The sequence below is a fragment of the Nesoenas mayeri genome (genome assembly GCF_963082525.1).
Source record: "Nesoenas mayeri genome assembly, chromosome: 8".
Lineage (NCBI taxonomy): Eukaryota > Metazoa > Chordata > Aves > Columbiformes > Columbidae > Nesoenas > Nesoenas mayeri.
In genome coordinates, this window is record NC_137554.1 from 25,821,613 (window position 1) to 25,844,784 (window position 23,172).

A 23,172-nucleotide genomic window follows, 5' to 3' on the forward strand; every position below is an offset into this window, starting at 1 on the left:
AGAAGGGCTGAGGAGCAGAGCAGTGCGGTGACTACAGCAGACTGTGAGCTGCAAGCCCATGGGGCTCTGCAGGGGTGAGAGTGTCCCCGGTGAGCGTTTGTGGTCCAGCTGAGGTAGAAACATGGCATCGTTTTGGTTGGAAAAGACCTTTACAATCATCTCTTGCAAGAGAGGATGCCCCACAGGTCCAGGGAGCATTGTGCTTGGCCATCCCACATCACCAAGTCCCTCTTGCACATGCCTGTCCACCCCCTGCAGGGCCACCTGGCTACAGAGCTCCCATGTCCAGCCAAGAGGAGAAAGGCAGCATTAGGAACTTCTTCATTACACGTTGTCTGCTCCTGAAGATACAGACCTCTTGAGCTCAATGTGCTTCTTGATGCAGTTGCAACGAGAATCCTGATTCTGCTTTGAGTCCTGGTGTCAGGCCAAGTTGTCAAGTCCCTCACGAACAATTTGGTGGGGCCATTGAGCTCCCAGTGTTGTAGGACACCGTAACTCTGGGGTGAGCGAGGCCGCCTGGTCACAGCTTTATTTCATGGGCTTGCGGTTAGAGACACTTCTGAGAACAGAGAGGGTGGCAGTGGAGGAGATGCTGTATCTGCATCTGGCTGTGTCGAGTGCTGTCTTGAAAATCTGAGGAATAAATATCAGCTGGAGGAGCAGGCATCTGTGAGTGAAGTTTAGAAGTGGGTATATACCAAATGCGCTTGTTTCCCTCAAATCACAAAAGGCTGCCTGCATTTTTTCGTCTAAGATAGTAAATTGTTTGGAGTGGAGTCTGGAAGAACAAGCCAACCCCCTTTTGCTTTATTGCAATAAAATTATACAGTGTTTTAAAAACTACTTTATTAAGCTCTACATTTAGTGCTGCTTTCCCAGACTAGTTTTAGCTCCAGTAAAGCAAGCCCAGCTAATGACTGATGCAATATTATAGATTTATTTCAGATTAAATGTGTTAAGAAGCGGATTCTGACAAAAAAATCCATGCTTGGGAGGAAACATGGAAAATTGGTAAAGCTCTAGCAGAAGTCTTGCTTTCGATCAGGCCTGACGTGCAACGGTATATGGAAATATGAATAGTGTGCTGGGAACATACGTTAGCAGTGGTGCTTAGTGCATGGTTGGGAGGTGCTGGGGTGATGTACACGCTGAGGAGGAACATTCATAGAATAAGGGACAGAGTTTCTTATTATCCACCAGCCCCCTCACACAACACTTTGCTTTCCTTGTCAGCACTCCCATAAATAAACTCTGCAATTAATTCCTCTTCTTCAGAAGGGGATAATTCCGCATCCCTGGGGCTGTGGTGCTGGATCCAAGTGACCCCCGGTGCGCTGAGCCAAGGGACCCAGCGCAGCTGAGGCCTCCAACCCAAACTCTCCATCTCTTCGCTTCTCGGAGTTTTCAGTCTTGAACTTACCAGTCACACATTTTTATGCAATTTAATATCTTTTACGTGGTTGCATTTTCCCTTCTGTTATTAAAAAAGGAAAAGCTCTCCTGGGCGTGAATGAGGATTTATATAATAGGTTGCAATGGCTCCATCAAAGCCATTGTGCTTTAGCTTGTGAATATCTATTTAATCAGTGTTTTTTAAAAGAGACTTTATTTGTGGTAAGTGATTTTTCTTTCTTAGACTGCAGAAAGAATTTCCTGCTCTTGTGAAGCCAGAGTGCAGCCAGTCCAGCTCCTCTAGGCTTGAATGCTGCTATTGAAAGCCTTTGTGCTGGAAAGAGGTTCAAGCACTAAAGACGCTCTTCAGACTATTACGAAGCTGCTGCGAGATCTAGGGAGGAGCGTTGCTAGGATGTTACTTCTGTGACGAAGTACTGGGATTTATTAACTAATCGATTAAATTCAACTCAGTAAGCAGCTCAGTTATGCTCACTCACATTTTCTCCATCACAAATTTGCTTGAGAAGCCACATCCTTCCATGGGTCACCATGACCATTTAGAAGTTAGTTCAACTTTCGATGTACACTAGGTGAATCTGCTTTAGCAGGTGAGTTGGACTGGATGATCTCCAGAGGTCCCTTCCAATCCCACCATCCTGTGGTGTCTTGAAGGCACCCAGAAGGTTTCAGCTCCTGCTCCCAGAGAGAGCTTTGTGCCACCAACAAGAGTTGTCCTCACTGCAAAGGTAAGAGCTCCGCAGTGCCACCAAGGCACCGGGCCAGCATGCAGAAGGGTCATGTCAGAGATGAGATCCACCAAGTTGCCCATGGTTATTTTGTCAGGCTGTCTCAGTCGGTGGCTTTTTGCTTCTGCCTCACCCAAGGAAATGAGAAGGGATGGATGTTAATTCTGGCTCTGCTTGCTGAGACTGGTGGAGCCTGCAAGTATAAATTTAGACAGAATTTGGTTTCTGTGAGTGGCTGGTTAATAGTGTGCACAAGAAGGGTTGTGTTGTTGGATTAAGTCACGGAGAATGTTTCTTACAATAGTAAAGTAAAAAGCCATGATGAATAAGATGCGTTCCTGCCAGTGATAAATCCTGGCACTTAAGCAGGGTGACTTCTACGTGGCATCTCAGCCCGGCACATGCCATTTCCCTCTCAGCTCGGTTGTTGACCATGCTGAACATTCTCCCTTGCCCAATTAAAGCAGCACCTTGGCAGAACACAAAAAATCACAAACCATTTAGGGCTGACTCCACTAAGCACAAAAGGGCTTGACATTAGAGTTTTGTTCCTCAGTTGCATCTCATGCCACCCAGCTATCTCGTTTGCTCTTCACATGACTTGCCATCCAGCCCTCGGTATCTGCGTGGCATTTGATGTCCCCCTCGGTCAGATGTTCTGCTGGGTGACGCCAGGTTATTAATACCGCGTGTCACATTTTCTTCTGGCCGGGCGGTATGAAGGGAATACCCGTTGTTTGTCTCCCACCCTGGGTCTGTAATCTTGATCTTTTCCAGACGCTCTCAGTCCCGCTCGCCCCAGGACTGATTGGTTTCTTGGCCATCGGCCAGTTCCAAGTGCATCAACACATTTGCAGAAAAGGTTTCCTAACCTGAAAGCACAGAGCTTGAAATAAGGAAGGGGCAGGATTTCTGCTGGAGTTCAGCAAAAGCAGAGGGAGGAAGGGGAAAAGTTTCAGACACTTCATCTCAGATAGGGCTGGAGAGGACAGATGCCTGAGCTGGGGTGGGAAGGTGTGGGCCGGTGCTAAACCTCCTTCCAGTCTCCTGCTGGGATTTAATCTGAGCTTGAACAGGCTAATTTTAATCCGTCTTTCCAGTGTAAATGATATGGCTAGCAGCGATCTAGCACATACAGCTTTTCTGTGAGCAGATGAAGGATGAACACCCCCGTTCGGTGCTGAGCCGCAGGAAGAACATTCACGTCCACATTTATAGAATTATTGATTGGAAAACGGGCATGGAACACGTACTGCGGGGCTCAGCCCTTGCAGGAGGTGTCGGTGTGCACCGGGGTGTTTGCTCGGCATCACCGGGATGAGGTTTTCACACGTTTGCTCCATTTGTTTTTAAATGAGCCCATTTGATGACCTCTGTCCTGCCTGTTACCTCAGCACAAACCTTTGCTAATTCAACAAAACACTCGGGATGTGTAAATTCTGTTAGCTCAAGAATGCAGCTTTTGCTCTGATGACGTGAATCTTAAACTGCAATCAGATATAATGATTTTGTGCCATGCCTACACATTTATGCTTATTCACACTGAAGACTTAACCTTTTGCATTATTAAATGGTAATCAATTGTAGCAAGTACTCTGCTAATATTTCTTCTTGATCTCTAGATATTGTGGCTGATTTGCTGCATCGTTTGCTAGTACTGGACTTGATGACTTATAGCTGCATTTAATATATTCATAGTTTGGGGCTGTGGTGTATTTTGCTTGGTGTTCCCACATCTCTCTTTCTTTTGAACAGCACAGCTTTATGATATGTAGTAAATGACTCCAAAATAGTGGTTCCAGCAAGCGATTTTCCACATGAAACAGGGCTTCTAAGGGACCACTAATTAAGGAAGATCAAAATGAGCCCTGAAGCAGGTTTTGGGAAGTTTTGCAGGTCTAGAGAAAATAAGAGTGTTATTAAATGATGTTTTGGGTGCCAACAGTTCACTGTCTGCTTCTACATCAGAGAAATGGTTCCTTCCCAAGAGGTTTATAGGGAGGCAGCACAGAGGGGTTGGTGGAGATGCCGTGTGTCTAATGCTATGGCGTGAGGAGGCTGGTAGGACCTTTTCCAAAGGGCTTTGTGGCAGGATGATGTGCTGGGGAAGGACTTGAGCAAGGAGATAATTTGGCAATAAGACAACGCAGAGTGTTACAAGCACAAACTTGCTGCAGGGGAGTCACAAGATGCTTGTGAAACTACTTGTGAAGGATGTGGCAAGCTGGGAATTTCAGGCTGGCAATGGAAGCTGGGGACAGAGTGGAGGTTCCTGCACGATCTGGATGGGAGCAGGAGGGCTGGGATGAGAACTGCCCATGTCTGGGCAGCAAAGGCACCCGCAGAGGTGGGACACAGCACGCTGGGGTTTAGAAGACTTCTTTGGATGGAGAAGCAAGCTGTAAGGAAGCTAGAAAGGTTAAAGGAAAAAAATGTATATAATGGATATCACATGTAGTGGGTAACAATGTTTGCATCCTTCCTGAAGCGTTCTGTGATCAATAGCTGGCTGGTCTGCAAGGACCGACATCCTGAGCTCCACCGCACCTGGAAAATCTGGGGCCTTGTTTTGACTGTGTGAGCTCAGCAGTTGGCACAAACTACATGAAATCTGCTGCAAAATCGCTGCCCTGCCTGGCTTTTAGGGCCCATAGTCGCTCCTCTAGAAGGTTTTGCTCTTGCTGCCCACCATTTCTGTCTTCTCTCCATGTTGTAGAAGGTTTTCCTTCTGCTAGGTCTGTTTTACTGTCTGGAATTATTAAAGCTCATCTCAGACCCTGTGATTTAATAGCAGAAACTAGAAATCTGTGGTTTAAATTCACCCTCTTTTTCTCCCTTTTGTTTTCAAACAGCCTGAGGAGGAAGGGAGGGAGCACGGGCAGGCACAGTGTCACTGCTCGGGTGTCCCTTCCAGCTTGCTATCGTCAGTAAAAATGCAATATATGGAAATTCTGTAATGTGCATGCCAGCAGATAGAACGCTTTGTTTTTACAGTCTGTGCCTGCTCACATGCTGAGGTGTGGGGCTTACCTAGAGCTACAGTAAGGCAGTGGTGGCAGAGGCTCCGCCGAGGGTGCTCGTTTGGGACGATGCAACCTGCTCTTGACAGCAGCTCCTTGCTTGAGTCTCGCTCACGTCTCCCCATGCCGCCTGCCCGCTCCACTTGGGCTCCATGCAGGAGAGAAGGGGTTTGGGGGTCAGCTTCCTGCCTTCTCTGTGCGCTGTTGGGGACATGGGAAGGGGACGAGGAAATCCCAGACCTGCCAAATGTCTCCGTGTGAAACCCCCCAAATGAAGGTGCTTCTGGAGAGCGGGTGGATGTTCGGTGGGACACGGCTCATCGCTGGTGACTCACAGACACCAATGGGGAAACGTCGGCACCACAGGAGTTGGCTCCCAACGGATAAGCCGGGATGGGGGTCCCTTCTGTGTCCCTCGGGGCAAAGCCCAAGTGCCGGCTGGGAGATGAGGCTCCGTCCCACGGTGTTGGAGTCAGTTCTGCTATTAATCCCAGCAGGAATAACATCAAGTTGGTGTTTACCCCCATCACTCCTACAGGAAAGCTGTTCAGTGATCTGTCTGCTCTCGAGGCAAGAGATTTTCCTCCGATTTGCAGCCTTAATTAATTCCTGTTATTTTATACTCACTTGTTCTGGTGCCAGTGTTGTCCTTTAGCTTGAAGATCTCGTCTCCTCTCCCAACCTTTCCCCTGGTACACATAGGGAAGCAGGAGAAGCATCATCCCTCAGTGGGAGTTTGAGGAGGATGAACGACCTGAGCCCCTCTGGCCTCTCCATCAAGATCCTGATGTGTTAATGGCAATAAAACAGATGAACAGTGAGAAGAATGGTGATTGTGGCTGGGATTGACCAGAGCGGGTGAGGAGCTGTAATTTAAATCCAAACCCACGAGCCTTTTCCCTGCCTTTGCTGAGCTGTGGCGATGATGGAAATACCACGGCTGGCAGTGAAGTAGTTACAGCAAATATTTAATTGTGGTTGTATTAACCATGAGGTGTTGGTACCGTTCATTATTGCAGGACCCTGGGATGTGCCAAACCAAACAGGCAGAGTAAAACGCAGCTCTCTGCCAAAGGGCCAGATTTTTCCATCCTTCATGTTTTGTCCTTAAATACCAGTTGGCAGATGCTCATGCTTTGGATGAGGCTACTTTTGCACTAAGCTTCTGCTGGGCCTGAAATGATCAATAAGAGCTGTAAAAACTATTGCCCTTGAAATCACATCAGGATCCTTTGCCATTTGCTATGTACAGTGTCTTTTCCTGTTGATTTAAAAGATGAAGAGTACAGACATTTGAAAGATGTGAAGCCAGTATAATTCTGCTGAAATGTACCCAACCAGAATAATTATTTTGAGGAGGGCCAAGTCTCCAAAGGATTTAATAATCTGAATACCATCTTAGGACGTTTTACTGTCCTTTTGCTGGCAGGGAGCACAGATACCAATTATGGAGATCAATCCAAAAGGCACGTCAAATAATTATTTTATGAATCGAGTGAAAAGACTTGGTGCATTTCTCAATGCAGCAGCTTTCCACACATCCCCTGTTGGACTTTGGATGTTGTAGTTGGGCTGAGGGCAGTTTAAAACATTAGTGCAGGAAATCTGTGGTCTGCTTTGTAAGGTCAGGACAAAATAAACCACGGCTCTGGCCAGCAGCCTCCTGGTGCTCCTGTTCTGTACAGATACGGGAACACTTTCCTCTGTACTGGAAGGAGAGCTTGTTTGCTGGATGGCTTGTGTTTGCCATTGACACACTATATGCTTTGGGGAGAGTGTTAAGAGCGGATTACAATTAAAAGGTATATGAGATATGCTAGGATTCATTGATAAAAGATGCAGTATAAACTGTAATTCCCCTTTCATTACCAGTAATGCCCTGATGGGGAAAGTGTGAGGCCAGACTCTGCGTACACACTTGCTGGGTGGAATTGCCCACCTCAGGCTAGTGCTGGGAGGGAGCGGGGCTCACAGAGTAGAACTATTCCAGTTGCAAGAAATGCTCCAGATCATCGAGTCCAACCATAATCCATTATCAGAGGTGCTGTAGGGTATCCCGGAGCCTGCAGAAAGCACCGGGCTCGGCTGCAGCCCTGCACGGGGGTCCCCATCCCCTGACACACCACAAACAGCCTCCTCCCCACAGGAGGTGACATCTGTGTCTTGCCTATTGGGAAAGAGTCTGTAAAATGTTACAGTGCTGAGCCGCAGCTGTAAAAGCTGAACTGACACTGCACAGAGCTTAACAGCCGGGCCAGGCTAGGATAAATACTGTCCTGTCACTTGAATGTAAACAAATCAGCACCGCTTCGCCGAGCAGGTGATGCCAAAACCCACGGAGTGTCTGGTGAGGAGCAGCACGCTGGCCCTGTGTGACCGCTTGTCCAGCACCTTTCCTGCGGGGAAGAGGTGGTCATTGTCCCTCCAACGAAAAACGGTAACTGTCCCTCCAGTTAAAGATGGTAATTGTCCCCCAACGAGAGGCAGCTGGGTCCTGCAGCACAGCACAAGTGTGTGGAGCAAACCTGGTGCTGCTGAGCTGTGAGGGGCTTGGAGGGTGCTGGGCAGAAACCCCACAGGGTGCGAAGGGCTGTGTAAATGCTGCCCAGAGGGTAGTGCATCGTTAGTACCTCGGCTTGGGCCACAGTGATAGGGAACACAGCAGCTACTCTGTTAGTTGCCAGCTAGAATATTTTCAGGAGGAAATAGACAAAAAGCCCTTAGAAGTGGCCTTGCTGCCTATGCTGAGCGTGGTCACGCTAACTCCCGTCTGCATTTACAAGCTCTGGAGATGAAAACAGGGAGGGTGTCTGCTGTGTTTGACTGTGTCTTGCATTTTACAGACATTAATGGCAGTGAACCATAGTAAGATGATAAAGTAGCCCAGGATGTGCATTTGGAAAAATAACAACTGGTTTATAGAATTCAGGATTTATTCTCTGGGGGAACTTAAACAACCACATGATGTTAGCTTGTTACAGGATAACGTCAGGCTACTTATCTGTAGTAAACATGAAAAGGATTAGGTTTCTTGGAACACTCCGTGCTAGAAGAAAATCCAAACTCATTTTTACTGTTTTCCTGTACTTTTCTGACCATCTCCTGGTGACCGTTGGAGCAATTGCAAGGCTGCAGAGGGCTCGACCCAGTGTGGTGTGGCGTCCTTAGGTGTGCATGTACATGGTGGTTCCACATCTCGGTGGCCAGCGAGTTGGTGACAGTGGGGAAAACTAACAGCTCAAGGACCTGACGTACAAGATGCTGAGAGTTTCAGGCAGTGGTTGCTACAGATGCTGGACAAGCAGGTAGCACAATGGCATCTTTGTAGTGAACAGGGCTTTAAAAAAACTAAACAAGTGCTTTGTGACAACCCTGAAAACCCAACCGTGCTTGTGGCAAGCTGGTGGCTGAACCGATGTTTGCTGCTGTGCATACTGTGAGCCTTGCCAGGGTAGTGCTGGTGAGATGCTTGAGAGATGCAGGGGCTCTGGCTGCATATATTCATTTCTGTCTTTGTGCTATGCTGAAGAAGGACCTGGGCTGCTAAGGGAGCACCACCAGGTTTACCTCTGACTCCAGGTGTTGGAATCAGGGCTGTGGTTCAAAGCAGCCTGCCAGGACAAGGCAGGCTCATTCCTGGCCCCGTCCCATGCAGTGGCAGAGGGGCCGTGGACGTTGTTCTTCCTCCCTTGGACCCTCTGAACAAGTTTGCTGCTAGGAAGGGTGAACTTCTATATTCAGAGATAACAAATTCAAGCAAACATTTATTTTTTTGCTTTGTGATACACATGGAGGCTTAATAACACGTTTAGGAGCAGATGACAGTTTACATTACAAACACTTAAGCAAGCGCTGCTGGGTTTTCCCTGCAAGGCAGCTGTGACACACAGTGCTGGTTGGGGACTGCAGGGACCTTGGTGGCCGCATCTCAGGGGGCAACGGGTGTTCAGGCTCTGAAGATAAAAAAGAGTGAGGATCCAAGCGTGGCAGGGGGGTTCGAACACTTTTGGGTAGCCCCTGAGTGCTAGAATGTGTTCCCCTTGGTGGGAGAAGGTCAGGAGGGGGAAAAAAGCACAAATACCTGTGGTGCTGGGAGTGTTCAACCCCGGGGAGCCTTGTGCCGTGGCATCTGCAGCGGACGTCATCGTGTCCGATCCTGTTCTGTTAGGTGCTGATGGTTTCAAGCACAGGATTTTCCACCTAAAAGATTGTTTAAAAAAAAAAAAAACAACAACAAAAAACAAACAGCAAGCTGTTCTGATAATGGGAAACAGGTGCACAAAATTAGATAGCAGTGAGAAGCAGTCATGCCTGTGCAGATCCGAAGACGTAAGAAACAGCATTTTTCGTTGCTAATGGTGTTAAAATTGCAGCTAAATGTCTTGGTGAGAAACAGGGCTCTAATGATTGTGAGAGGATCTTTATAATGAGCAGAGTCTGCTCAAACTTCTTGAAATACTGTATTTTGGAAACATATTTGATACCGAAGATGAGGGGTGATGCCCTGAGGAATGAGCCTGGGAAGGCAGAGCAGATGGTGAGGCCTTTCAGAGAGTCAGCGCTGTCATCCTCAGGAAGAGTGTAAATTCATACCATAAACAAAAAATACATAAGCCGGCCTGGTTTGATAGACTTAAATGTGTCTGTCTTTCGTGTTACAGATCTGGAAACAAACCATGGGGCTGTGTAGCTCTCATGGTAACCATTTGACTTGCAGTGACTATTCAAATGACTCTGAATTACATAAAAAATAATGGCGCAATCTTATTTTTCAGTTTTTATGCCAAATCTTGCCACATTCCAAGGCTGCTGGCAGGCAACACTAATCTAGGGACAACATATTCCCGATGCCGTCTCTTCCTTATCGCTACTTCACCCAAAAGTTGCGTGCCAAGAGCCTCTTGCCGAGGTGGAGCAAAGAGCTGGGAAGCTGAATTGGTGGATAAGTTGGAGGCAGCATCTCTGGTCAGGACACCTGGGCAGTGTCTGTGTTTTCATGTGAGGGTGGTGTGGTGCTGTGGGAAGGAGCAGGGCTGGTTTAGGACTGGTTTGGGACGGGTTTAGGACTGGTTTGATGGGAACAGGTCCTCACACACACTGCAGGGAGCTGGTCCCATCGCCGGGTAGGGGTGAAGGCGGCTGGAGGGCGATGGGGATGCTGCCTGCGCTGGCTCGGTTGGACTTTCTCCCTGTGATAAAGCACTGTAGTAGCTTTTAATGTAGAGCAATTGTAGTCATGACTGTAAAAATCTACAGAATTTGGACAGTCGGGGTTTGCTTTTCTTTGTTTTGCAGAATGACACCTGGAAGCTCGTTGTGTTTTGCAGTTGAGCGTGGTTTCTCCTGCTTTGCCATTGCGTATTTCCTCCGTTCGTTACCGTGTTAGTCACGTCTTCCCTTAAGCCCAAAGAAAACGTCCCCATGGCTGCGTGTTGAGCGAGCCGCAGCTAACTCCTGCCACCTGCTGTCCCCTTCTTTGCTCGCTGCTTTATTAAAATCCTGGGTTTTGTTCCCTGATTTTTTACTGCTGGAGGTGCTGCCACTTCTTGGGTGCTCCTGTGCCAATGTCGTTTCACAAACGGGCTCTCTTGACTGCGAGAGCTGTTGCCTAAAGATAAACTGCAAAGTAAATTTTAGCTTTTTTTTTTTCTCTAGGCTGTTATGCGAGTGCTTTGTGCTGTGCCATCCTTATTTTTAACTAGACAAATACGGCTTTATTTTCCTCTGTGGGGTTCTGCAAGCTTTGGAGAGGACTGCGGACTATTCTGAACATGATACCACACTGATGATGAAGTTTTTCCAGCAGATCTCATCGGTTAACTCCCAGTGAATAAAAATAGTGGAAAATTCAGCTCTGAGAGTGTAGCTTTGCAATCTAGTTGCGATTCTTAGCAATTTCATCAATTGTTTGTTGGGAGGGGTTTTTTTGCATCAGGATGTAATTCCAAATGGGCTGTTGTACAAACCAAGAACAACCGGTGAACTTAGTGTGCAGCAGAGATTGAAAATCACAAGGTTAAGCCCTTGTTCTTTGTATTTCAGGCCACGTTCTCTTCATGTTGGGTCATCTGGAGGAAATAGTTTCCCATATTGGAATTCTTGTAACTAAAAACCACCACAGCAGAGACTTACACCTGGATTTTGGCCATGCTGGTGAACACCCTGCCCACCCAGCCGTACTACTGGCCGTCCCTATTCACGAGCACAATTTTGTTAGAAGTAACTACAAACTCACAGTTAACCTTCAGTTTTGGGGGGAGGAATTTTGTGTTGGCCAAACGCTGGATCAGGCCCAAAGAAGGCGAGCCAGATGAGGGGACTGGCATGGCTGAGAGCTAAACTTGTGGAAAGAAATAAAAATGCTTTTCCAGCTGGATTAACCACGCGATCCGTGCTGCGGCGTCCAGAATGTCTCCGGCTCATCCTAGCATGAGCTGCGAGTGCTGTAGAAATTGGGAAAACTCACAGGGTTCAGGGAAACTGTTCCCTCCACCAAGGGTTAACCCGCACCTTTCCCCGTCCTGTCCTCCAAAAGTATTGAAAGTCTCCAGGATTAGGTGGGAATTCCTGCAGGAGTGACTCAGATAGGTCTAGACTGGCAGAGAACTTTTCTTTTATGTTGAAAGAGGGAAAGGGTGTGTTAACTTTTCTTCCCAAACCCATTGCTGGTGCCTACCAGCCAGCAGTACCAAGCAGCCAGAAGCAGCTCTGCTCAGCTAAATGCTCAGATTTAGCTCAGTGCTGTATTTCCACTCATGTCAGTAAACTAAATGTTCTCGACTGAAGGTTTTGCCATCCAGTATTTTGAGTAATCAGAGTTAATTTTCTGAATAGGCATGGATTAATTATCAGCTGGCAGTTGTTTGTAGCCAGAGACGAGTTCCTTTGGTTGATTACTCTGTGGCTACAAATAAAGTGTACTCAAGCTGTCATTGGTAAAAGAGCAGATAATAAAGAGTAAAGGAAAAGAATATTTATTGAGCCATTATGAGTTTCAAGATGTACTTAAGCAGTTGGGTAAGTAAATGCTGCAGTGAGGCATGGTAGACATAGGAATCCTCTTCAGTGTGTGCTGTGTTGTACCGGTACCCTGCCTTGGGCTTTGCACTGGTGCTTATGCATTTTTTTAATTGCATTAATTAAATGCATGTTCTTGTGCATTTTTGAATCCTTGAGGAACAGGACATAGGACCAAATTGCTCGAGACCTGTTACCCTCAATCTGCAGCCATGAGGAACAGAATAAACTTCCAGGAGTTTTTATTGCTCCATCCCAGTAAGTAGTTTCTGGAGACATCAAAAATAACTGTCTGAGCACCCAAGCACATACACAACTGTAAATAAATATTTACGTTATAAATATGACTGCTCGAGCCAAGTATGCAACCTCTCACACGCAATGTATTATTGCTGAAGTTTGATAAATTGTTCTGTAGTTCACCAGTCGTTCTTTACATGAAGTAGCTGGCGTTTGAAGTTAAAAGCTCCAGGAAGCAGCTCGGTGGCCCGTGTTTCAGTGTCACCGCTGCTCCCAGGGCAGGTCCTGCATCCCCTCCTGCATGGCTGGACACAGTTTGGTTTCACACCACAGCTCGGTGGATTTTAATCAGATTTGCTATTCAGGAGGTGGAAGGTGTTAATGCTCTGAGGTGTTGGGTCGCTGTCTTAGCAGGGAGAGGCTACCTTGGTTCTGAGCCTGCTTGGATTTTCGTTCTCCACGGCCTCCTGTCTAAATAGCACAGATCAAGTTCAGCAATGGCACCTTCAAGTTTGTGGTTTTCTCTGAGACTTTGTCTACCTGTGATTCCCTTCTTCAGTGTTTGGTGTTTGTTTTCCTCTTCCCATTTATCTCTCAGTCGACCTGTATTGAATCCCTGTGTGTATGGATGGACTCACAGTAGAGGAGACTAAGCCAAGATACGTTTGCAACTGGACACAGGCTCCTTTTTTTTTTTCATGATTATGTGTGTTAGGTACTTTCAGATCTGCTGGAGGTTTTGCCGGGTTGTTTTTGGTTTTGGTTTTTGCCTGGACACTTTATCTGCCTCCTCCTGCAGCAGTGAAAAGCTCAGCACTGTGGCCATGGTCTGGGTGCTGCCCAGCTGGGTGCTGTGGTTTGGGGCGGTCACCAGGCGCAATAAATTGGGAGAATATCAGCAATGGGGAGAAGCACGTGCCCTGGTAGAAGCAAGAGCTCAGCTCCTGCTGCAAGATGAAGCCTCAGGCTTCCAGAGGCAAGGAAATTCATACTGAACGCACCCGTGTTTCACTTGGCTCAGCTGGAACATGGTCACACATGTGGTATTTCTATCCGATCCAAATGCACAAGGAAAGGAGGCCAACCTGCTTATTTTCAAGGTTTACGAGGGGTGTCACTTGCTAAAGTGTCCAGGGTGACTTCAGCCACAAGTTGCGGCAGCCAAGTTATGAGACCATAAGAAAGTGGGTGTACAATGGAAACGGTGACAGAAAGTTTGGGGCTTTTAAAAAAAAAAAAAAAAATAAATAAACCAGTCCTCCATTTTGCAGGCCAACGGTTTGACATTCACTGAATGAGTATCTTGAATGGCTGAGATGTGAACTGTGACTGAAAAGAGATATTGGGCATCCAGCTTGTAGAACTGCAAAGTCTTCACCAGTCTTGCAGGTTTTCAGAAGTTTGGATGGGGACAGGGCTTGGCTGGAGGACGGTGCCATGTCAGAGCTTCTTTAGTCCCGGTTACACCTCTAAGGCTTGGAGCGAGGTTTGGCAAATTGAACTTGTACAAACACGGTGGCCATGGGGATGGCGTGGGGAGAGCTGCGGAGCTTGGGGACGACATTTGGCTGCTGTGCGTTCATGCTGAGAGCAACAGGAACTGTGCCGAGCTTAGAGAAATGCAGGCTGAAGGGAGACAGAGCAGATGTAGTCAGGAAAGAAGCCTCAGGGGTAAATGTCCTATTGTAACGCAGAGTTCTGCTTGCATAAAATAGAAATAAGCTGGCAAGAAGCTCGGTAAATGCATCTCCTGCACTGAGCAAATGACACGGTGTGGGCAACGCAGAGGTGATACACACACTGAAAAAACATCTTTTGGCGGATGTGTGTGACACGCAGCGTGTGTTTTGTTTTGTTCGCAGCTTCGATGTGGAGAATGGCCCGTCGCCGGGACGCAGCCCGCTGGACCCGCAGGCCGGCTCCTCGGCGGGACTCGTGCTGCACACCACGTTCCCGGGCCACAGCCAGCGCAGGGAGTCCTTCCTCTACAGGTCCGACAGCGACTACGACTTGTCGCCAAAGACCATGTCCAGGAACTCTTCTCTCCCAAGTGAACAGTAAGCATCAGCTCATGTCCTATTTTACGGTAACCAAGGACTTCACATGCCCCCACCCTGAGCTCTGTGAAGAGGTGCTTGTGGGTGGTACCCACATTTCATAGCCTGACTGCCCAAAACAGTCACTTCTGTGGTCTGCCAAGGCATGACCTCCCTCTCCCTGTCCCATCTTTGAAATATTCCCTTTTTCTCCATAATTTAGCAGAGGAGCTTTCAAATCTGTACCCTGAAATAACAGAGATTTTTTTGCATTTTGCCTTTCTTGCTACTGGTTCTTGACATGGCAATTTGTGTTTGTGGTGTGAAGTGCTTGCAGCTACTCTCAGGGTAAAGCTACTCTCAGGGTAAAGCTACTCACAGTGTAAAGCTGCTCTCAGGGTAAAGCCAGAACTGCGCTCAAGGCAGAGACGGCCGTGTCCCCACCAGGGCTGTGGGCAGGAAAGCCCTGTCACTCCAGCATGTGCCTTGCTTGGTGATTTTTTGCACACTCTTTTCTCCGTTAGACTCTCACTGTGTATTCTCAGGGCCTGGTTAACATCACCTCTGCTTTTTCTTAAGTAGCTAACGCTGCATTAGCCTGGACAATAGAAATATGACTGTACTTATATGTGCAGTATTACTCTTTTCTATCCTGTTTTCTGTCATGGGTTGTTCACCAGAACTGAGCAGAAAATTCAGCAGAGAGCTGTGACAGATGGTGAAGCTTGAGAGGATCAATACAACACAGAGTGTGGAGCTTAAATGAGTGTCCTGGATTTGCAGCCCTTTATTTTAAAAGGCACAGTTTAAAGTTTTAAAGCGACCATTAAGCTATTAAAAAAAAAAAAAAAGTTTAACTGTCATGAAAGCCCTACAAGTTTTGTCATGAAATAGAAATCTAAATATTAGTGAGATCCATGAGGAGAATTCTCCTGGAGGAGAACATCCCTCTCTGTTAAGTTAACGTTTAGTAAATATTTACCAGGGACAAAGTAACCACTCCAGACTTTGAAAATACCCTGTTTTGTGTAAACGGGGGATTTTAACAATTGCACTGTGTGTGATGGGGCGGGAGGAGCTGTGCCCACCACTCTCGTTTCTCCAGCCTCACAACTGCTTCCAGTTAGAGGTGGTTATTTACTGCAGGTATCAAGGCTCCTGTGGCCCTTGGGGGAGCCGGCATCATCCCATACAAGTGTTATATATGATATCACCAAAAGAACCCAACTCATATCGGCAGTGGTGATCACAGAATGACGATTTTTCTCAGAACTTTTGCTCAAACCTTCCATGATGAAAACAGCCGGACAAAACCCAGAGTCTGAATGGCATTAAAGACTGTGAGAGAGATCAACAAAAGCCAGGAAATTCAAAGGTGACCTTTCCCTGGGCCGTTATGGTTTTATTTTTTTCCACCATGATGTGAGTGTGCTGCCTTAACTTTTGAATTTCCTGGCTTTTATTGCCTGATGTTACCGATCTGAACGGTCGCTCCAGCCGGGTTGTTTTTGGATATACACTGTGAGACTTTTCCGTTAGGAGCGTGATTTTATGTAGTGTTAAATAAACGCTTCATGGCTTAATGTTTTTTTGTTTGTTTTGTTTATTTGGGGTGTGTGTGGGGGGTGTTGGTGCTTTTTTTGGTCATGGGTGACATTTCTCTGTGGGGAATGAGTCCCTGTTGGAGGTGAATTCACACATTTTCCTCCATTTCTCCCTAGGCATGGCGACGACCTGATCGTCACACCTTTTGCCCAGGTATGTTGTGAGCCTGTTGGCCTCTCTTATTAAATATATATATATATAGATATAGATATATAAAAAGATGGAGAAGATGACTTCTCCGGTTTTGCCTCCCTCATAGGTGCTGGCAAGTCTACGGAGCGTGAGGAACAACTTCACACTCCTCACCAATTTGCACGGCACCTCCAACAAGTAAGTGTGTTATTTTTTTCATTCACGACTAGTGGGGGCCGGAGGGGCCCCCGCCGACCCTCCCGGGACCCCTCCGGCCCCGGGCTCCGGCTGCGCTGACCGAGACCTGCTTGGTGTCTTGCGGGGGCCGCCAGGGGGTGCTAGAGCGCAGCATGGCGAGCCTGAGGTGGGAATGATGTGTTCGTGCTTGGAAATTGGGTGCGATGTAGAGCCATAGAATCATATCAGTTGGAGGAGACTCTCAGGATCATCGAGTCCAACTTATAACCTAACTCTAGCACTAGATAATGTCCTTAAGAGCCTTATCTAAACACCTTTTAAACACCTCCGGAGATGGTGACTCCACCACTCCCCCAATGCCTGACAACCCTTTTTGTGAAGAATTTTTTCCTAATATCCAATCTAAATCTCCCCTGGTGCAACTTGAGGCCGTTTCCTCTTGTCCTATCACTTGCTACTTAGGAGAAGAGACCAACAACCTCCATGCTACAACCTCCTTTCAGGTAGTTGTAGAGAGCGAGAGTGTCTCCCCTCAGCCTCCTGTTCTTAAGGCTAAACAACCAAATGTGTGTCTGTTGGCTGTGTATCTTCCTCACTTTGCCACCTTGGCTGTCCCAGGTGTTCCTTAGGTGCCCAGCTTGGATTGTGGTTGTCCTCGGTGTTGGGTCAAGCTGTGGTGCTGCCCCATGTTACCACCCTTGTTTCACAGGAGAGGCGGACATGGGCAAAGTGGAGATGCCATGAAGGGAAACCCCAAGCAGGAGCCTGTGGGAATGGGGAGGATTTGTTATTGATTTGTTACTGATTTGTTACTTATTTATTCTATACCCTTTTTTCTGTGCACAGAACGTGATGATGGTCCTGGGGGAGGGGGAAAGTTTGCCGTCATATTATGAAATATTACATTAATACACATTAATATTCTGTTAATACACGTTTGTATAGAGACTAAATGCTCCATGGCAAACTAAGTTTCATATAATTCTTGCCTTCTGAATGTTTCATTTTGCAACCTAACCTTAATGGGGAGGATTTCCCAAGCAGGGCAGGCAGCAGGGTCCAAGGGGCTGCTTGCAAGCCAGGGATCCTATGTCACTTCGTTTGGCGTTGTCATTGCAGTGAATGGGAAGGTGATGCACTGAACTGGAGAGGCAGATGTTTTTTATACCTGCTGAACAGGAGACACCCAACAAACTCCTTTTTACGCCTTTTTCCGGAACCACCGTTTCCCCTTAGCTATTTATAATGAGCCAGCCATCGTCATTTTCTGGCCTGTCTTGGCCCAGGAGAGCTGTTTTGTGCAAAACCAGCGTCACTCATTCCTGGCGACGTCGGCTCCGCACCCACCCGGGTTGCGCAGGCGCTGCTCGCTCCGTGTCCCGCTGGCTCTGGAGCCAAGGACAAGGTGCAAAAGCACATCCCAGTGAGACAGCACGAGCTTGTTCCACTGCCACACACGTGAGTGGCACTGCCGGGGTGCCCACCATGGGCTCTACTTTCTGCCTTCCAATGCAATCTTGTATTTGACATAAAGTCCAGCATTCAATCCAGGCGTGAGGTTTTCCTCCCATTGAGTTCTGCTCGCAAATTTTGATGGGAAGGAACCACCGCATTCCAAGATGGAGGTTAATGGAAAAACAGATGGCTGAAATAGATTCTTTTTTTTTTTTTTAAGCTTTGCTTTTTTGAACGGCTCAAGCATTTCAGCAGTTCCTAATGAGGAATCTGAAATTGGACGGGGCCGGAAGGAAGCGAGGGCGTAACCTGCAAGACACACAGGCATCTTGCAGTGTCCTTTTGAAAACATTCCCAGATTCGATTGAGGTATAAAGTCATGTGGCCAGCCAAAATAAAAGTCATTAAGTGTTTAAACCATTATATACCCCATGTCCAAGTCCGTGGCAGAATGTGCTTCCAGGCACTGCGGAGCTTCGCGCACAGTTTCCAAACAGCTCTGCTGGGTTACGGCTGTGCTGCCAGCTCATGAGTTTATCATATGTCTCATGATATGTGGTATTTTACTTAAACTTCTGCTCTGGGGATCATGAGAATCTCAGCTTTTCTTTAGCTCTTCCTCTCCCCTCTTTTTTTCCTCTTCTCCACCCCCTTGCCCAAGAACGAAAAAGAGGACACTCTCTCACATATTTACAGAAATGCTGGAAAATGTGAATGTTAAGAGGCGGAGGGAAAACAAACAAACAAACAAAAAAACCAAAAAAAAGCCAACCAGAAGTAATCTTTTTTGGACTTGAATGTCAGTGTTTTTAAGACAGTTTCCTGATTGGAAAAGAGGAGAGTATGATTAATGGTTTCGGAGTGCCTGAGTTTGGCAGATGCAGCCCAGGACACGGTCAGAAAGCGCCCAGCGCCTTTTCTTCTTAACACCCGCCAGCAAGAGAGAAGGAGTGGGAATGGGGAGCTGTGTACACTTGAGCGTAATGGTGTCTAAGAAGAAACCGTGCTGTTGAAAGCCAGATCTCTGGGTCCCTGGCTGCCGCAGAAACCAGGACAGGCACGGCCAGGACGTAATTCCCGGACGCCGGGAGCGGTGCTGTTCCCTTTGCCGGGGAATACCCTGCTGAATACTAGTTCATCCCTCCCCGCCCCCCTAAGGCATGTCTGTGCAGCTCAGGGTTTGGAGATACCTGGAGAGTGTCTCCCCAGATACTGGAAGCGCTGCAGCCATGGCCTGATGTCCCTATTGCGGAGTTTCTGTTTTTTTAGAGATTTCAAGATCTGGCTTTTCAGAGGCTCAGCAGAGGCAGGTCAGGGCAGATTTTCGGAGAAGTCGGCATCCAGTGTGTGCGGCCTGTGCTGAACCCTTCGAAGATTCTGGGTCCTGCAGCTCCCTCCAGAAAAGCTGAGGGTTTGAAGTCACAGCTGGGAGCGGGTGCTGCACCCCGGGATGCCAGCTGCACCCCAGGGTTCCAGCTGCTCCCGGGCGGGTTTGCATCCCCACCGAGGGCCCAGGGCTTGGACCACGACTGGAGCTTCATTACTCTTACCTGGTTAACGAAACTGTCCTGAAGCGCTTCCGAATAACCCCCTGGAGCTACAATTGCAGTAGAATTGAGCCACTCGCTCGCTTTGATTCGAGCTTCAAAGGTGAGCTGGCAAATAATGGATGTTTCAGTTCAGTGGCTGACTCAAAAAACTGGGGGTTAGGAGGTTGGCTAAGAGAGAGCGTGGGGAAATCTGGCTTCAGTTAAAATGTAGCAGAAGCTTCTTAGGGAAGCAGAAGCCCAAAGTTTCAGTTTTGGTCAGCCTGAAATACTGCATTCAAGTGAAAATGAAATATCTTGATTTTGGTGTCAATTCTTTTTAACTTATTAAAAAAAAAGTCTCTTTTCCCCCAAGTAAGCTATGGTTTCAACTTGAAAAATTAAGTTTTATTTGGCGAATCTCACAATTAAATATTTTGACATTCAGAGAAATACTGCACCCTTTTTCCAGTCAGACACCCTGTTTGCTTGACTTGAATCAGTTCTTCAAATACCTTTTGGTCCTTTTGAAATCCAGTGTTTTCTGATGAAATCATTGCTCCTAGTCAAAAAAAGGTCCTTCAGCCATTTCAGAGCTTAACTGGTGACCACAGCATCTTCTTACTTGCTTCCAGGTGCAATTCAGTCTGTGAACTGTGGGTTTTAAAGCCATTGCATTGCAGCCTATATACTGCTGTAGCAGTTGACATTTTTCATCGTGGAATGGTGGCACATCTTGCCTGGTCCACCTTCTTTTCAGCATGTGTGTGCTTAGCAAAGGGTCGTGACATCTTTGGGTTTTCCTCACAGATATATTGATATTGCTCATTAAGTGCCAAATCATTTTAAAGTGTTTTGGGGCTTCTTTGTAAGTATGAAAAAGGATTTTTAACTATGGGAAATGGCAATTTGAACTGCTGGCGGGGTTTGAAAAGGTAAAATAATACTTATTTATGGAGTATTCTTTCTCCCTCTTAGGAGATCTCCAGCAATGAGTCAGCCACCTGTCTCCAGAGTTAACCTGCAAGGTACGTGTGTGACTTTGATGATCATCTGCAAGGTCAGATGTAGAGGAAGGCTCATTGTACATCATTTACTGACAGCTGCTTCTCGGCGCCCTCCCCCTGGTGTCATTCAGGGCTCATAGAGCTTCTGGGTTACTCATGCAAGACCAATACAAGAGAACCATCAGGCCCAAAATGTTGTTATTTTAATGGTTTGGAGTTTGGGTTTATCTTTGTATGTTTGCATGAAAGGCGAACACGATTTTGGTTTGATAGGCATGGCCACAGTGACTGCTGTTCTTCTGAGTCCCTGTGCTGCACAGGTCTGGACAAGCCCCAGCCTACCAGCCTTGAACAGGCTCAGACACAGCTCTATTTTTGTTTTAATTCTGTTTATTTCAGTTTGTTTCCATGTCATCTGTGTAAAAAATGCAATCCCAAAAACCTTTCTCAGGTGAAACTTCCTCTGCTTTTATTAGGCTGCCCTGAAACAGCTTTTTCTGGTGCATATTTCTTGCATCTTCTTTCCTGTTCCCCCTCAAACATGATGTCCCTCGATCACCTTGTCCTTACCCCTGTGTTGGGCCAGGGAGCGGTGGTGGTGGGAGCAGGGGGTGCTCAGGAGGGGTGAGGTGCTGAGGATGGGAAGCAGAGGCCACCTGCTCATGACATGTTCTTTTATTTGTACACCTGGGGTTAGCCCTGCAGTGCTGGGTGCTCATGGGAGCCCTCTCAGGAACAGAGCTGGCCCTACTTGCATTAATTTCAAGGTTACTCCCACAGAGAAGGAGATAAGATTTGGAGGAGTGCCCATTTGTAAGGTTTAATCTCAGCCTTTCCATTAATTACGTGCTTGGAGGGACTAATAAAGTTTAATTTTTACAGTGTGTGAAACCTGGATAACTATCATTTCCTTTCATGCTGTGTCTTATTTACTGTCTGGGGACATGTATAGTCCTGGAGGATTCCAGATTAGGTTCTTCAAAACTTGTTAATGGAATGTGGAAACCTCTGATCCAGAAAGAAAACTGGACATCGTGATCTTAAATGCCTTCTTCACTCCCTCTCAGTGCACAGTGTCAAGTCAGGGCTAGCAGGAATGCAACTCATCACCTTCTTTAAAAATCTGTTCTAGCAAGACTTTGATTTTGTGGCCTGTGTGAAGAAAATAATGGAAAATTTCATAAGCTTTCCATAGAACTGTTTATATAGGTTACAGAATCTAATAACGAAGAAAGAATTCCTTTCCAGGAAATTTTAGATTAATTTTCTTAACACTCTCTGTGGAAACAATTGCTTTCAACTTTTCAACACGTTGTTGGTATTTTCCTACAGTATTGCCAGCATGAGCAGTAGGATACTTGTTACTTTTTAGCTAAAAACTCAAGCTTCTAATGCTGGGAGTACATGAAAATTTCAGCTTCCTTTTTGATTGAAGGCTCTGACACACATAATTGTTGTGCAGCAGTTTTGTGTTACCCTGCAAAGCTCAAAAAGAGAAAGCAACTGAGAAGAATCCAACTTTTAGCATTTTGAACCGTGTGATCCTGACTCATGGTTTTTAATGTTTCAGTGCCATGTAATTATATGTGGATAGGTGGATATAGCTAAAATAAATTACATTAACATCTTACCTGAGATGTGAAAAGGGGAAATGTCCAGATGTGGAAATGAGTCATTTTCAGTATGTGGGTTTGTATTTGGTAACAAAAGGACTCTGGAAGAAAAATGCAGCTCAACAGCTTGTGGAATTTGTAAAAAGTAAAAACCTGTAAAAAGGGCTGGATTTGTGGCCCCTCAAGTAAATGAGTTCTTAACCACGTCACTGAACTGATTTCAAGTGAAGTCTTCATATAAAACAAGAAATGTGAGTTACGTCATTACCATCTAAGTGAATTGTGACAGTTTGTAGGCAAGAATAAGAAATACTTTTGTGATTGGTAGGAAATGGTGTTATTTCCTACATGAAAGAAGCCAATATTGAAGAACATTATTAGTGAAAACACCTGGGGTTCACAGTCAAATTCAGTTTCAGATTATTTTGGTTGATTAATTTTACCAGCTCTCACAGGTTCTAGTCTCCCAGCTGAAGCCATCAGTCTGTCCAGCAGTTCCCTTGATTGATGTGGTGGCCACGGTCATTCTGTCCAGTGGTTTCCTTGATGCATTTGGTGGCCTTAGTCATTCTGTCCAGCCATTGTTTTGATGACCACCTTCCTTTACCTATTTACAGCCATCGTTACAAATTGCTACTCATTTTGGTTGAGCAGAAAACAATGATGGCCATTTACTTTCTAAGGAAGTTTCCATTTAAATGCAGCAAGAACAATGATTGTTAGGGGATTATTTTTTTTTTCCAGCTTTTTTTGCAGCTTTTAATTTTTTTTTTTTCCTAGATGGCTTCTGATTTGGAAATTATGAAAGGAAGGAGAGATTTTCCTATCAGAGCACTTCCAGTTATGTGTCAATGGCTCCTGTGTCTGAAAGGACGCAGGGTGTTTTTCCTGAAAGTTTTTGAGAAGGAAACAGCAATGTTTTGATTGAGACTAGGCTGCGTTACATCCCTCTAGATAAAAGAATGTGTTTTGAAATGAAATGTGTTTATATTCTCTAGGCGGGTTAGTCGGCAAAGCTTGGAATTTTATTTTAGCTTTCCCATGTCACACATTGATTCATAGATTTACCACAATCAATTGACATCAGTATGAGCACCTCATATATGTCTCCTTTTATTTGTCATTAGGGGAGTGATTTATATCCTGTTATGAAAAGTACAGAACTTGGGGTTTAAAGCA

At 46.3% G+C, this 23,172-nt stretch overlaps 1 protein-coding gene across 2 annotated transcripts in view; it reads left to right on the top strand.

Moving 5' to 3' along the window:
* PDE4B (phosphodiesterase 4B) overlaps window positions 1–23,172 on the top strand; it is a gene marked incomplete at its 5' end in the record, with an annotated part of 176,359 nt that overhangs the window by 104,812 nt on the left and 48,375 nt on the right. For both annotated transcript variants that reach the window (XM_080348452.1, XM_080348453.1), the window contains 4 exons: window positions 14,284–14,478; window positions 16,179–16,215; window positions 16,322–16,392; window positions 20,352–20,401. In XM_080348452.1, the coding sequence (XP_080204578.1) occupies window positions 14,284–14,478; window positions 16,179–16,215; window positions 16,322–16,392; window positions 20,352–20,401 (353 nt within the window). The remainder of the gene's footprint in view (window positions 1–14,283; window positions 14,479–16,178; window positions 16,216–16,321; window positions 16,393–20,351; window positions 20,402–23,172) is intronic.